This window comes from Poecilia reticulata, chromosome 8 (genome assembly GCF_904066995.2).
Source record: "Poecilia reticulata chromosome 8, P_reticulata-male-v2, whole genome shotgun sequence".
Classification (NCBI taxonomy): Eukaryota; Metazoa; Chordata; class Actinopteri; order Cyprinodontiformes; family Poeciliidae; genus Poecilia; species Poecilia reticulata.
The window spans coordinates 11,276,844-11,292,730 of record NC_088837.1 but is presented as its reverse complement, the minus strand read 5'-3'; the positions used below and the strand labels follow the sequence as shown (position 1 = coordinate 11,292,730).

The following is a 15,887-nucleotide window of genomic DNA, read 5'->3' as shown; positions in this document are numbered from 1 at the left end:
TGGCTCAGTCCAGCCACCTTATGGCACCCAGTGCTCCATCGATGATTCACTTCACACCACCTGAGGTCCGCTTTTCTCAGTCAGTCTCTCTCTCTTTCTGTCTCTGTCTCGGCTGCACCCTCTGAATCAGCTGGCAGATCCCTAAACACAAATTAACGTACCTCCACCAAATAAGCAAACGCACAACTCTGCGCACACACACACACACACACACACACACACACACACACACACACACACACACACACACACACACACACACACACACACACAAAAAAAAACACATACAAACGACACCATATCTCCTATTTCTTGCTTTATCTGTGCCTGAAATCAGAGGGTGTCATACTATAGATAAACTCTCTATAGATGTCTTTTCACTCCAGGCAGCCAGAGCTCGAGTCTAAATGTGAAGTTCTATGCACTGAGAAGACATTTCTATACATCCCTAACTATCAACAGTAAACCCGTTTTGGCTCTTGTGTATTTTTTGCACCCAATATGATGCACCGTATTCAATTCCAATTTTGCAGTGCCTGTGGTATTGCAGAAATGCAGATCACCGTTAGGTTATACCTGCATCTCTTTTGAGTTATAATTTGACAAATGATGTGATCTAGGTTATTAACTTCTATGCTGGTCAACTGAAGTGGTTTTCTAAACTTGATTCTTCAGCCTTCATCCAGGACGCTTTTAGCTGCCTCCCTTGACCGCCGTCACTGACACAAAGGTCTCTATTACCTTAGCAGCTCTTCATCAAGTGGCATGGAGGTCTTTCTCAGTACGTGAGCTAATTACATTTATAAGATATTGGAAGACGAGGACCAAGAAACACCGATCAACAAAAACTTAGAGTCTAGAAAGGGATTAAAAAGCACAAACTACAGGCATTTGATGTCTTATATTGCAGTTACATTGTTTAGTTTTGCATTTTGTGAAGAAGTACATCAGTACAGGAGATAGCTCTGAAACAGCTGTAGTGGAAAACCTAAATCAGTGGTAAATGTTTCCATGTTGGAATGTGTGCTCCTTCTATTGGTACCCAGAATAAAGTTTGATAAACCTTGTATTTCTGTGCACTTTTTTCCTGAGAGGTTTATCTCAGTGTCAATATGTAAGCATAATTTATGTCACACACGCTTAACCATAAAGCGGAAGAAATTGTTTGGATGACTTTAATGCTGGAGATAAACTGGTAAATGCTTGTACTGCATGCACTGGCAAAGTCTTTGATTTGGAACTGTGCTAGTTACAATGACAGCACCCCCAGAGTAAATACATTTCTGAAGCTGTTTGTGGTTCAAAAGATTGAGAGATGTTATGAGTGCATGAATCTTGCTCTTAAAATCTTGTGAAAAAGATAGAAGAATGCATCAATACTGGCAATGTGGGAGGGACTGCATGGCATTTTGTTTTAATATAGCAAGCACAACTTACAGTGGATACAAAAAGTCTGCACACGCCTGTTAAAATGACATGTTTTTGTGATGTAAAAAAATGAGTCAAGATGAATCATTTCGGATTTTTTTTTCAATATTTAATGTTTCATACCTATGCTGTAAAATTCAACAGAAAAATGAACAAACCTGTTGGAATTTTTTTTTAAAAAGCATCAAAGACCTTTTTTGCAAGAATATTTGGGATCAACGAAAAGGGGCAATTTAATTAACTAGATTATCGCAACTTTTTATTTCTGTTTTTTTTTCATATTTTTCTTTAACAAATGAGTTTGATTTGCATTTGAATTGTACAAAATAAATGTTGCATTAATTTTGGAAGAAGAAAAAATTCAAAATGATTGGAGTAATTGAAAAGATCATGTTTTCATTTCGTTTGCATCACAAAAATCTGAAATTCTACTACTTTTGAGAGCCATTCTATTTGAGGAAAAAAAATTATGAAAATTTATATCCATCTGTCAGTGAAAAGACTTATTGCTCCATCTGTGTATGTTTCTGTGTGGTAAAGCGCAGGTTGCACACTCTGTGCATGCCTCGCTCTTCTTTACCATCCTCCATGCTCAGGGCCCATACCAAAGTGTCTAATCCTGCAGGGTAACTTGTCATTCTCTCAGCAGCTACAGACTTGACGGTTGGGAAAATCTACGCGGCCATGATGATCATGGAGTACTATCGCCAGAGCAAGATCAAGCGATCCCAGGCTCTTCGTGATGAACAGGTACTGCAGCCTCTAGTAAAGTAACGCACCTGCCTGCCTCTGAGCCCCTGAATTAAAAAGGCAGACTGACGCCCTGAAATAAAGACCACAGGTGTGTAGATTCATTTCTACAAATGTGGGCTGTGACAGCCTCTGTTCCAGTCGGGACTTTGTAAATGCTCCTACGCTGGAAAAGGCTTTCTGTAAACACGTTGCTGCCATCTTGTGGCCAAAGTCTATTACAGCAATTTCGGTGTTGACATTTTGGTGTGGAGATTAAAAACTGAACCTTTCACAAAGTACAAAGCTCAGAATGTGACATTCGAGGTCACATATTTTTTTAGCCTCCGGTGTTGTCACAGCCCCAAAGGTGCCCGTACCTAAAAAAACCCAAAAAAAACCCTATTATCTTTCCCATATTGACTTCCTGCACAGCTATTGCATCTGCTAACCTGACCGTGGACTGTTTTGCACTGCATTAAAGCATTCTCCTTTACCCTTAAACTCAGCACTCAAACACATGTCAAGGAAGTGGAGTGACCACTCTCTACATGATGGCTACTGTATTCAATCATATTTCCCCTGAAGGTGTTTGGAAACATTAGAGGAAATATTCTGAGTGGAAATGTTTTACTTCTTGACAGGGTTATGCTACTGTATTAGCAATATTTGCCTGCTTCACATGTTAACTGCATGTAGTAATATGATCACTAGGTGCATTTGTTACCTCATATATTATCCCTTTGACTCTAACCTCACACAATTCCCCTCATTCATTCATTGACTCACCAAAATGACACTATCAAACTGTCTCCACCTCATTTGTCCCATGCAACATGATGTTAGGAGCACCAGCTCCACCTCTTGATCTCCTACTGGTCCTTAATAGAACTACTTTGCATTATTAAAGTGGAGAATAAAACTTATAACAATATAAAATGCTGAAATAAAAAAAACATTTAAAAAAATGAAGTTTAATAATAGAAATGTGGGATCCTTTTGATCATAATTGTGCATGCCATTAACTTTTTAACTACAGACATATTTTAATTTGTTAAGAATTTTTCAAGAATTATGAATAATCAATAGCACTATAACGATGACTTTGGTTACGTACAATACGTCAACGCCAAGCTGAAACTTGTACTCACCGTTTCTCCCTCTTCAGCTGCACAGATGAAGATTCAGTAGCCGCCAAGTTAGAGTACGTTGTGATTGGGGACATGAAAAGGTTGATATTAATTGGTGAAATGCGTTACATAATACCTAGACAGTAACTACTGTATAAGTCAGGGTTGCTATAGCTGTAAAAGTGGATCCTAGTAATTCATTTTTAAAGGACATTTTGTACATAATTATTGTCATTATCAATATATTTGGTTTAATATTAGATAAAACAAGACAGCTTGAATGTTTCAAAATAATATTTTAGCTTCTTATGGATTATAATTTTTTTCATACATTTGCACACAAGGTGAAATACGTTTTGTCAATCATTTTACAACTTTAGAAGATCACTAATAAATAAATGACAAAGAAGGTAGTGCTTCATATTTGACTTTTTTCTTTATCATCTTCCCTAATTTATCACTCCCTTTTCTTATAGTCTCACATCCACTAATCCAGAAGCATGTTGCATCTTGTTTTGCCTCTTCTGTCCATGTTCGCCTTTACCTGATTCTCAGAAGAAACCCAAAACCCTTTTCCAGAGTTCGAGGGCTGGCTTTCTGCAACTTTTAGGCGCGTCTCTGCTTCAGACCTGACCTGATGTGAACCGGTGGGTCGTTAACAGGTGCTTTAAAACTTGGTGGCGTGCTGAGGAAGAGATAAAACATTTATACCTGGGCTGTCGAAGCAGAGACCAATTTAAAACTCACCTCAAACTACGACACTGGTCTGTATCAACTGGAAATGGACGTGACTGCCCTAGAGGGTGCCTGATTATTTTTCTTTAGTCAATCTCTGGTTTCAGTAGTGAATTCCTCTTTCTTATAGTCCTTTACAGAGCACTCTGTTGCTTAACTTCCTCGATGTTCTCTCTTCTCTTTCTTGATCTAGCTGTGGGGTATCACTTGTTCCAGAGTTACTCTTTTTTTTTTTTTTACTTTGATCCCTTGGTTTTGTTTGCCTGGCCTTGCTTTAGGCAACTGCCTCCTTTCTGCTCCTGCTCTGCACCTTTTCCCTGCATTTCCCTTGTCAGTCTGCCTGATAGCTGGCGACGGCCATGTTGTATATCTCAAACAGAACCGCACGCCATTACTGTTTCAGCGCGTGGAGCCACCAACCCCCTCCCAGGACGGGGGTCCGGGACTCAACAACGCCTTGCCTCCGCCTGAAACAACAGACACTGGCAACAGCTTGTGAGTTCAACAGTCCTTTTGACGCACTGTTATTATTACTTCTTTTTTTTAAAGAAAATCAAAGCAGGAAGATGTGTTTCTGTGCGTGTCGCAGGCCGGTGGAGGGCGGGATCCCAGAGAGCCAGTCATGGGTGACGGCTCGCGCCAAGGAGATGTCCCAGAAGGTTGGCAGCTGGAGCCCTGAAGGGCACTCTGAGGACGGCCTAGGAAGCATGACCAACTCACAGGTAGACGGCTTCAAAAGACATACCCTAGAAAACCTTTAGTGCTAATGCACAACACTGCATAGTTAACATGCGTCCTCATCAGGTGTCAGTGAGCATTTAACATTTCAATGAACTCTCAGGTAGAAGTCGCCATGGACATGAATGTCATATTGATGTACACCTTTTTTTTTTTAACAAGTTCAAATCTATTCATCATACACTCACCAGTCGTTTTATTGGATAACAATTATCAGGATGGGGAAGGAAGGAGATTTATGTAATCGACTTGAATTCATGATTGCTGATGACAGATTGGCTGGTCTGAAAAATCTGCTGACCTGACGGTATTTTAAGGCACAATCATTTCATGGTCCAGAAAAGAAATAACCAGCCTAGTGGCAGTTGCGTCTAAAACAAATTACGTTGTTGTCAGAAGAAAATGGGTAGAAGTAGAACCTTGAAGCAGATGAGCTACAGCGACAGGAAGTGTCACCATTTCAAGTTTACGCACATTTTACCTGCAGTTAAGACTTTTTTTTCGGTTCCGGTGTTATTGTACATTGTACAGAGTGGAATAACGCAAACAGAGCATCACCTCAAAATTGACACGGAGATCCCAAACACACATCTAAAGTTGTTTTGAAATTGATGAAGTAGACTATTCTGAAATAGCTTCAACCTCAAGGAAATTATAGTGAAAGCGAAGTGCAGGTACATCTCCGTAAATTGAAATACGCGCGTCGATTAGGCTTGTTTGTCCTTTTGTAAATAATATTTTAAATGTTTTTTTATGTGATTTTCTATTCTTAAATGGAATGATTTCATTAGCTGTGGCTGTACTTATTTTAATCTGAAACAAAACCAAACCCGTTCACTACAATTGAGGTAATATGAGATATCCTTTGTTCCGTGCGTAAATGTTAGTTCCCCTTCGTTTCCTGTCTCTGTTCTTATTTTTCTACTGTATAAAAGGGGGGTTGACAGTTCTTGCTGGACCATTCTTACTTGCTGTTTTGTCCTCGCTAAATCATTTCCAACTACGATCGGATTTGCACCAAACTTACTTTTCTTTTTTAACCGTCTCACCCTCAAAGTCTTTCTCGTCAGGTGTATTTGTTTTTCAAAAATCTTTCTGTATCTTCCCTGAAGCACACGACTACATGCATCGATCTTGTGTTTGTCTTCAAAGTGACTCATGTTCGTGTTTGTTGTGCTCCTAGATCTAATCAGTGGCGTCTGCATCAGATTTAGCAATCCCTCCGCACTGTCTGACAAAGGTCTGAAACGGTTTCAACTGACACGTGTATAGTTCAACCGTTCCTGCGAGTCAGATTTTGATATATGTACAAAAAAAAAACTAACTAGAATATCACATCAACCTGCATCAACATTGTTGACAAATTTGCATTGTGTCAACAAAAACAAGATGCTTAATTGGGCGTTAACCGTTTTGTGTGCAAACTAACCTTCAACAGCAGTCATCATTTTCTTCACGACCTTCTTTGCTGCCTGCAGCGTGTCGCTATTGCATTTGGATAACTTTACTGTTGTTTGTCTCATGACAGTTGGGCTGCACATGACTTTCTCCTCAACTCCATTCCTGCTATGTCATCACAAAAACCTTTCAACAAGGAAAACAAAACAAAAAAATCTCCTCCCATTGTCCACTCAGTTGAGTTGATGGCAGCTTTTGTTTGGAGTGTACTTCCTGTCATTCGGTGTTTGAATTTCAATCGCTGTGGCAGCCGGCCGCCGATGCATACGCTTTCCAAATTCTCCCACCCTTTAGCTCTCTACTGTACCAGACGTTTTCCAACTGTTCCCCTTAACTCCCCTGTTAGCTATCATGGCAGCCAGTCACACCATCTCCTGCTCTCCTGCTCTGTTTACAGACGGTAGAGATGAGAGAGATGGGGCAGGATGGTATCTCGGATACTGAGCAATTTCCACCAATGGAAGGCCACGGCAGGGCCGCTTCCATGCCCCGCCTCCCAGGCGACAACCAAGTGAGCAGCATCCCCACCTCTCCACTGTCTTCGTGTTTTCTCCCCCATCATGTGCGTGCCTCATCTGCCTTTGTTTTGCACCATTACAAGGTCTGAGTACAAAATTCCTCCTGGCGTTCCAATCCAAAGAAGTTCTGGGGGACACGTTAAGGCAGCGTTGGACAAATTGCTGCAATTGCTGGTTTCTGTTTTACATTCGTGTCTAATCGGAAACGATCGGTGTGTCTAACTGTCGTGAAAATCCCTGTCCATTAAGATACTTGTCTGGCTAAAACATGGACATGCTAAGACATAGAAATGTTTTAGCAGATGCTGCCTACTTGCTAGAAGTCTGCTTAGCAAGTCTAAATCAGACCTCTTAACATCAGTTTATACTTTCACCTGCATGATGGTATTTAATCACGATTTCCTTGTTTTTTTAGTTGTTTATTTTATCTCACACTATCATCCATTTTGTCATCATTCACGTATCAGTGAGTGCTCTGGTTGTCATCCACACAAAAAAAAAACCTTTTTGAACACGTACACGGTCCCCTAGACCCAACTTTTTATTTATTCCTTCTACGCCTAATTGTCAGGACCCCTACCTAACGAATTACTTTTTTTTATTTTTAGTTGTGTTTTATTCAATTTTCTTCCCTACAGGCAATGGGCAATGGGTTTATTACTCACTGTTTGGAATAGAACAAGCACAATGCTGTGTGGTTAAACATGTGTGGGATTGCGTGTGCAGGTGTGTGTTGTGCATGCGTGTGCTTTGCAGGTTTTCTGCGACCTCACTGTTCCGTGTGTCCTCGGAGTCACGTCGGCCCTGCTGCTTTGCTGTGTGTTGCTGTTTGAAATCGAAGTGTGCACATTTGTTAAGGCAGATTCATACATGTGGGTGTTTTTGCCCACCGTCATCGCTGTGGTCGCCAATGTGCGGTTGTTTTTGTTCCTTCAGGCACTCAACAACCAAAACTGAAGTGCATCTTTGATTGCTTATGCAGAAATATTCATAGAAATTTCTTTCTTTTTTTTTTTTTTTTTAAACATTTTCTCACATTAGAACCACAACTTATTGTTTATGGTGGGATTTTATGTGAAAGATCAACAACACAATTGTGAAGTGACAAAACTCTCCGTAATTAAAATTATTACCTGAAAAGTGTGGCAATTGCATTTTAGTTTACTTCAATTAGATATGTCTCAATAAAATCCATTGGTTCTAATTGGAGATCTATGGTCAGCAGAGGTTTACAGCGAATGTGGATGTTTTACCACTTACTTTGATAAAACATTGTAACTGGAATAAGTTCATTCAAGAGGAATAATGTACATGTTTATATTTACATTTTATTAAAAAGTGGCATGCTAGCTCCCAGCCTTTGAGGTCGGCAGGCCTCCGTGTCATCACCCTAATCTTAAGCTCAGTTTCCACTCAGGAAACTGGCTGGGTGATTCCAGTTCACCCTAACAGACTGGTTCTTGTTTCCTCGACTGAAAAACTGCCGATCACATGCTTAACAAGTTTTCCTGCCGAGGAATCACACGCTGCAGGATTTTGAAAAAGAACTAAAGCCAACTGAACGTATCGAACTCTCATGGAGATTCTTGTGAGGTTGACTCTTTTAGGAATCAGACATGCTGGTAGGCGGTGGTAATAAAATATATATTCAGACTTCAGACAGACTAATTTGTTTTTGTCTTGGTAATCCAGATATCTGTATTTTTGGAGGTAAAATCGGGTCATAAATCATACAGCTTGTCCCCGGCTTAAATTAAAATGTATGGAACTTTATTGGAAATTATACTTCAGATCCTTTTCCGTCCACTCCGCAATTTGGTAGCCGCTCTGTGTTGGTCTGTCACATAATATTCCAATAAAACATTGTCACATTCGTGATTATAAGGGGAAAAAGTTGTGCCAATATTTTTGCAAAGTGCTCTATATTTGCCTGACATGATAAATCGAGATTAGGCTTTCTAACAAACTTAAAGGAAGTTAGGCAAACAAATTCTATTGAGCCAATCAAACCTGCACCTTAGTGACAATTTGAGTGTCGCCGTGGCACTGTGGTGGACGCCACTGCCAGTGTTTGTATTAAGTGTTGTTTCTTTCACCGTCTCTGCTGCTTTGGTGTCTAATCTTTCCCCCCTTCTCTTTCTGTCTGGCTCTTTTTCTTCATCGTGGCGCTCCATCTTTGTCTGTGCTGAATCTTTTCCACTGACATCCCTTTGCTTTTACTTGTCTTTTGGTGTATCCTGTCTCATTGTGTTTCCAACTATCCTTCTTTCCCTTTAATCGTCTCCTTGCCCCTCTCTTGCTTTTATGGGTTTGCTCCGTGTGTGACCATACCTCTGGTGTATTTGTGGCTCTGTGTGTGTGTGCGTGTGCGTGTGCGTGTGTGTGTGTGTGCGCGTGTCTTCTTTGTGCTCATCCAGCAGCGGAGGAAAGGGAAGCACCGTGGCAGTAACCTCAGTGTATGTACCCTGTCTTCTGTTGTTCGTTCCTCTCAATCATTCTCAGCCTCTTTGTTGATTTTTTTTTTTTTTTTTTGCCCCCTCATATGTGATGTCTTCATGTTGTGTCTATCATGCATTATTATAGGGGAAGGTTATCTGAGAAGGAGTTATAAAAGCATGAAATATTACACCAGCCCAGTTTCCACAGTGGTAGAAGTAGGTTCAGACTTTACAGTTTGAAGCTTGGAATTGACCTCTCTCCTTAGCTATTTTTCAAACTACTTTCTCTGGATCTTATGACTCTGTCTCTCTTTGCTCAGCTGCTGCCAACTGCTTTTGTTGCTGTGTGTCCTCAAGCCCGTCTGCTTAACTGCAACGATGTTGACGGTTCCCCCCGTTTGTACCCTGGTCTGCACTCAGCATTGCTCAACCTGCATGCAAGAAACTTGAGGGGGGAAAAAAAAGAAATGTCTCAAACAAAAATGTGTATGCATGTTTGCTTGAGAGAGACGGATGATGAAATTTAAGGACAATTGGAGCAAATAGACAAGGAATTTCAGGATTTGCTAAAATTACTATATTCTGCTGACCAAATGCGCTGCTCAGGCACTCCTTCCTCAAACAAAAACTTCCATCAGATGAATCGAAACAACTCCAGTGTATGCATGACTTTGGAAAAGCACACGTGACATAGGAGCAGAAAATAAATTTGCCACCTGGAATGTGCCATGCTCAGGGCAATTCTGAGTGAAGATGGGGAAGTATCGCAAGTTATAATGACTCTTCAATTTGTATTTTTTTATTTGATTTTTTTTTAAAGCAAGTCAAAGAAGCATGAAAGGCATGGCTGTTTGCCAAATCTCCTCTTATTGTAATTCTTGTGTTATTTGTTGCTTGTTTTTTGTTTTTATTATTAAATAGGGGACTGCAATTTATAGTAAGTAACCATTTATTTCCACCCAATGCCCCTCCTTCAGACTTTTCTGAATCTGCAGAAAAGTAAAAAGAATCCTAATTGAACTGAGTACATGAAGTAACCTTGTAAAGGACGTATCTGTTGCACACTGCAGCTATAAATGTATATTTGTGAGAACACAGCTTCATTGCATGGCAGATTTTTGTTTATTTTTTCAGTCTAGAATATCTTCCTGTAAAATGAACCAGAAACCTGATCATTTCCGTGACACTGTTTTTTTAAGAGAATACATTTTCACCAATGCAGTGAAGATGAGGGAAATATTTTAGAGCTGCTAGCAAAAACATCTCATTATTACAATTTGATCAGGTCTGATCAGGTTTCTCTTTTCAGTATTTAATATGGTCTTAGGTATTTTTCTAGATAGCAGGAATCACAACATGTCAGGGTTTAGACCAAACCTGCCCAATAGGCTGTTTTGCAGATCCCTGCCCTATGAGTTTCATTTGCCCTAACATGGATTTTGAAAGAGCATGCTCGTAGCATTATTAATCACAGTAGTCTTTAAGTTCAGATGAGTTTTCAAGAAATTCTAGGGGGAAAGAAATTTAGCACACAAACATTTTTTCCCAAAAACGCCATCTTGATGGTCACAAGAAACTTTCTCTTCATGTCTCGGTGGCTTCTCTTTCTTTCTTAGACCATCAGTGACAACAGTCCAATGAAGCGGTCCGCCTCGTCTCTGGGCCACAGCAGGTCTGGGCGAGGACACCGAGACAAAGGAGATGATTACCACATGGAGTGTTCGATACCCGAGGAGGGGAGAGCTTCCAGACACGGACACCGGCGAAAGGATCGCAGTCATCGGGCGTCTGAGAGGTCCCTCTGTCGCTACAGTGAGATTGACACAGGTCAGAAAAAATAGAAACGAGTACATTTACGTCTGTTGCTTTTAGATTTGATTTGTAAACTAAATTGTGTGTTTTTAACACACCTGATAATAAATCCAACATGACGCCCGGCCACAGACCTGAGCACGACCACACAGTCTGGTGACCTCACATCGAAAGAGAAGGACCGAGACCGGGGCCGATCCAAAGACCGCAAGCACCACCACCATCACCACCACCACCACGGCTCCGTGGACAAGGAACGCTACGTGCCAGAACGCGGCGGCGAGTATGGACACAGACACTCCCGGGACAGGGAGCATGACCGGGAGAGGGACAGAGACCGGGAGCGGCGCTGGTCGCGATCACCAAGCGAGGGCCGAGAGAATGTTCCGCACAGACAGGTGGGCTCCAGGGTCATCTGGCACCTGCATGTAAAACCACGGATTTTATATTTTTGTGCTATGAAATCCAGTGTTTCTAATTTGATGGCAGCTACCTTATATATTATGAAATGATAAAAAGACCCAAGACACAATGATGTCCTGTAAATCACATCCTTTCCAGAAGGATACTACCTACGTGATAAAAAAAGAAACAAAATGTTTATCGTTTATGCTGCTATTAAATCAGAGGCCATTTTGTCTTCAGAATGTCAAAAAAAATGTGAAAATGTTTTTATGTACTACTACATTCACATAAACTGATGCATTATTGTGACAATAATAATGCAAAATATATAATTGACGCATGTATGTTTGATGAAGTCAGTATGTCGCCAACAATCCAGCAAATATTCATTGAAATTAGAGATGCATCGATCTCATAAGTTTTGTCCTCTCAAAATTGGATGTCCTATTCTACCAACCCTGCTATCAACCTGCAATCTGAATGAAAGCTGTGCAAAACAGAGTTGTCCTTAAATTGTTGTCCTTCTGAGATGCACAGGAAACCATTTTAGGTTAAGTATGGTGCCTATCAAGCTTAAAATCTTTGGATTCTCAACTAATTTCTCAGTGCATCTCTAATGAAAATGTATATTTGTCTACCTTATTGCTGTGACCAGCTGTCTAATATTCTTACCTTGCTAGTGTTTTATCACACCCCACCACTAAATGTTCCTTTCCTTGAAAAAATGGCCTTGTGGGTCTTTACACAAGGGACAAATACAACAAAGTTAATTCTAGTGAACTAAAGCTGTTTTCTGTTTTTATTCTCAATACTTACACTCTGCTGTGTTTGCTGGTCTGCAAATCAACCCTTTAACTTTTTTTTTCTTCTGTCGTCTTTTGTTTTCTTTCCTCTGCATGACATCTTGCTTCTCTTTGTATGGTGCTGTTTGGAATCTCATCTCTTAAATTCACATCTTCTACTCCTGTTTATCCACTGCTCTGCTGCTCTTTGATGCCTTTATTATTTTTCTTTTTTCTTCCACAAACATCATGATCGGGCTTTCTCTGTGCCCAAATCTGTTCCGCTCCCTGCTTCTCCTGCTTCTGCATTCCTCTCACCCTTCTCGTGTTTATGCTGTCTTCATCATCTCTGCTTGTTCTACATGTGTTCTGAATTGTGTTCGCTTTTTATTGCTTTATTCACTTTGGTAGGGCAGTAGTTCAGTCAGCGGAAGTCCAGTTCCATCGACCTCGGGAACCAGTACACCACGGAGAGGTCGCCGACAGTTGCCTCAGACCCCTGCCACACCCCGACCCCATGTCACGTACTCCCCCGTAGTCCGTAAGTCCATGCCCACTCCTCCTGGGGGACCGCAGGGCAGACCCTCAGCCCCAGGTCCCCGCCACTTTTCTCCAGAGCCTCTTCAAGGGCAGGGTCCACCCCCAGCTGGAGTCCCAATGGCCCACCATGGCACACCCCGCCAGAGTCATCATCCCCCACTACGCTGGGGTGACTCAGGCGGAGGAGGCGGTTCCATGGAAGGGGATGGCTGCTTCTACAACCAGGAGTACCAGGACTATGATCCGCACCATGAACCACCCGCCTATGAGCCAAGTGCCATGCAGGGTGGGAACCCTCACCCCCACGCCCTGGCCAACCACCCTCTGCCTCCTCCCACACAACCACAGCCTCACAACCCCCACCCCCTTCCTCCTCCGCAGCCTCATCCGGTGAACAACCCCCACCCGCAGCCCACTCGCACCTCACCCAGGACTGTCAGCCACGCGATTCCTCCCACCACTGCCCTGACTGGGCCTGTGCAGAACCAGGTTCAGCCCGCTGCCCAGCGCCGCCTACCAAACGGCTACCGATCGTCATCCCCTTCCACACACCTCCATGGACCTCCACACACTGGGCCTCACAAGGTTCCTCCTCCGGCTGGGCATCCGAGGGGTCCCCGCAAGGGACTGCACGAACCCTATGGTGAAAGGGAGGAAGACGATTGGTGCTAGCCCCCGGGGGATGGGGGAGGGATGTATAATCAATAGACTGAAAAAACAAAAAAAAGAGAGCTCCTAGCCAGAGCAGTGACTGCCAAGGGAAACCACCTTTCTTTTTCATCTGGTTATTAGTTTTAGTCACCCCGGCTTCTTGGGGTGCCACATGGACGCTTCGCGGGATGAAAGGATTGTTATCAGCGTAACATAGACACAGCGAGAAGGCAAAGGTTGAGTCTGGAGTAACAAGAAGCAACAACTTTGTGCTGCTGCATGTATCATCTGATGCCAAAAGAGACCAAGCTCAGAATTAAGTTTTAAGATGAGGAGAAAGAAGACACACTCTTGTTAATTATCCTCGCAATACATAGCCACTTACAAGATGTCAAGAGTTGCGACTCGATAAAAGACACTTTAAAGTCAGAGCAAAAGGAACAACCTTTTATTTTCCTTTTATAACGTTTTCTCGAGGCTAACTGTTGAGTTAGTCGTAAAAAAAAAATAGTCTAATCCAACCCTCCCAGCCACCAATGAAATATTGATGAGTTTTATCATCTGTGTTTTTAAATCTGACAACGAGCCCTCTGCCTGTAAACGGTAAGAAGGCTAAGTGGGTGGGAGAGTTGGGAAGTGTTGCCGGGTGGTAAAATGTCTGTTAAAATCAGCCAGAGGACCGGATGGGTGTGTTGGCAATATTTAACACACTCCTCTCAGAGACAGACAACAAAAAAAACTTTAGCCAACCTCATCCCATGACCAAGAAAAAAAAATGAGGAAGGATTTCACCAACAAAAAACAAACAAATAACTGTTTTCTGCAGTATTTCTTGTTCTTCTCCTGCGGCTGCTTATTCTTCTTCCTCCTCCTCCTCTTCTTCTTCTTCTACAGAACATCGAAGCTTGAATCTTCTGTTGCACCCCACACGGCTTCGTTTTTTTAAGACTTGCGGAGTTGTAACACTTTATGGAAACCTGCATGAATGCTACAAAAGAATACTAACGATACAAACAATGAGAATCTACTGTCTGTTTGGGAGGAGGGGGGGGTCTCTCCTCCTTTCCGTTGTGGTCTGTAGGGTTTCTCTCTTTTTTACTGAAAAATACTTTCTGTTTCTCTCTTTGTGCTCTGAATGACATTCCTCTTACCGTACCTTCATTTTCAGTAAAAATCAAACGACAGAGGGCTACAAGGGAAATCAGATAGTTAGTGTAATGTTTATCTGCGGGTGGGCGTGGGCGTGGGGTGGGTGGGGGGCGTTTTTGCTTGCTCGTCAACTGTCCGTTCTGTGCCAAATGCCTGCCACTGATACAGCTGGAATTGCACATATTTTTAGTGAAAGTAACTTTTTTGTAACAAACGTCATCATGCTATTATGATATAATGGGTAGCAGGGTAAACTTAACATGGATTGATTTTTTTTTTTTTTTTTGGTTATTTGTAACGTGGTGGTGAAAAGTCAAGACAAATCAGTAACTCAAATCTTAAAGTCTTCCAGCGTTTGGGGTTCAAACAGAGGTATCAGAGAGGAAGAGACCAATAGAAAGAAGGCACAGAAAGGAGAGAAACTCTTCATCTTTGTTTTTCTTCGTCTCCGAGGGAAATGTTGGATAAACTGCTAATGTAATTGCTTGTATTTGATTAGTGATTGTGAGAATGAGATGGATGCTCTGTGTTTTGTTTATTTATTTATTTATTTTTGGAGCTCAGGTAATCCTTTTTCCAACCCTGTGGTGGACCTCTTAACACTCAGACATGCTGTCGGAGAAGGATTTTTTTGCTTGTCTTCTCTTTCGAGACGGCTCTGGTGACAGACACAGAACCTCGTGGAGCTCTGGAGGTGTGCAGACTTGTTGGTAGTCGGACGGATAATATCTAGACCAGTGGTCCCAAAACTACGGCCCGCGGACTGGATTCGGCCCGCATCCACATTTGGTCCGGCCCCCTGAACAACACCAGAGAGCATTCAGATTTTTTTTCCATGTACCGTATTTTCTGGACTATAAGCCGTTTATATGTGAATTTTTCTTCAACCACCAGAGGGCTCTTAAGCAGGAAGTGAATCATTGGAAGTCAAAATTGGAAATAAAAGAAGAAAGCGCCCATTAAAACGGAATTAGGTTTTAATAGGGAATTGAAATTTGAGAATCTTGTTGATCAGTTAAATAGCATTGAGGGAGAAAAAGGAAGATTTTTCGTTTTTTTAAATAATACTGGGATCATTATGAGAATTTGAGGTGTAGCTATTAGGATCCAGTAGATGGCAGTAGTGCAACAATAATGGATGCAAGCTGCTGTTGAAATCTAAAGAAGAAGAAGGTGCCTATTTTCAATTAGCACATGCTAGTAGCAACACGAAGTATCAGCACTTTTACTGTTACAATTACCGTTTGGAAACTACCGTAATCAGTTCAGTTAAATCTAATCTTGGAAACCTTTTCTTTTTCAACCCTAATAAATGTGATATTCAATTGACCTGTTATGACTAAATATTTGGTTGTCCGTCCACCTTTGCTGCTG

General features: G+C 41.7%; 1 protein-coding gene across 19 annotated transcripts in view; it reads left to right on the top strand.

Annotated features, from left to right (window-relative positions):
- cacna1aa (calcium channel, voltage-dependent, P/Q type, alpha 1A subunit, a) overlaps positions 1 to 13,627 on the top strand; it is an 84,568-nt gene extending 70,941 nt beyond the window's left edge. For 5 of the 19 annotated variants that reach the window (XM_081609889.1, XM_081609888.1, XM_081609885.1 and 2 more), the window contains 8 exons: positions 2,075 to 2,178; positions 4,402 to 4,517; positions 4,612 to 4,744; positions 6,616 to 6,729; positions 9,154 to 9,192; positions 10,791 to 11,001; positions 11,119 to 11,384; positions 12,585 to 13,627. In XM_081609889.1, coding sequence (XP_081466015.1) covers positions 2,075 to 2,178; positions 4,402 to 4,517; positions 4,612 to 4,744; positions 6,616 to 6,729; positions 9,154 to 9,192; positions 10,791 to 11,001; positions 11,119 to 11,384; positions 12,585 to 13,385 — 1,784 coding nt within the window. In that variant the 3' untranslated portion in view covers positions 13,386 to 13,627. The remainder of the gene's footprint in view (positions 1 to 2,074; positions 2,179 to 4,401; positions 4,518 to 4,611; positions 4,745 to 6,615; positions 6,730 to 9,153; positions 9,193 to 10,790; positions 11,002 to 11,118; positions 11,385 to 12,584) is intronic. The other 14 variants (XM_008415832.3, XM_008415833.3, XM_008415819.3 and 11 more) reach the window with 7 other exon arrangements.
- Positions 13,628 to 15,887: the final 2,260 nt, after the last annotated feature.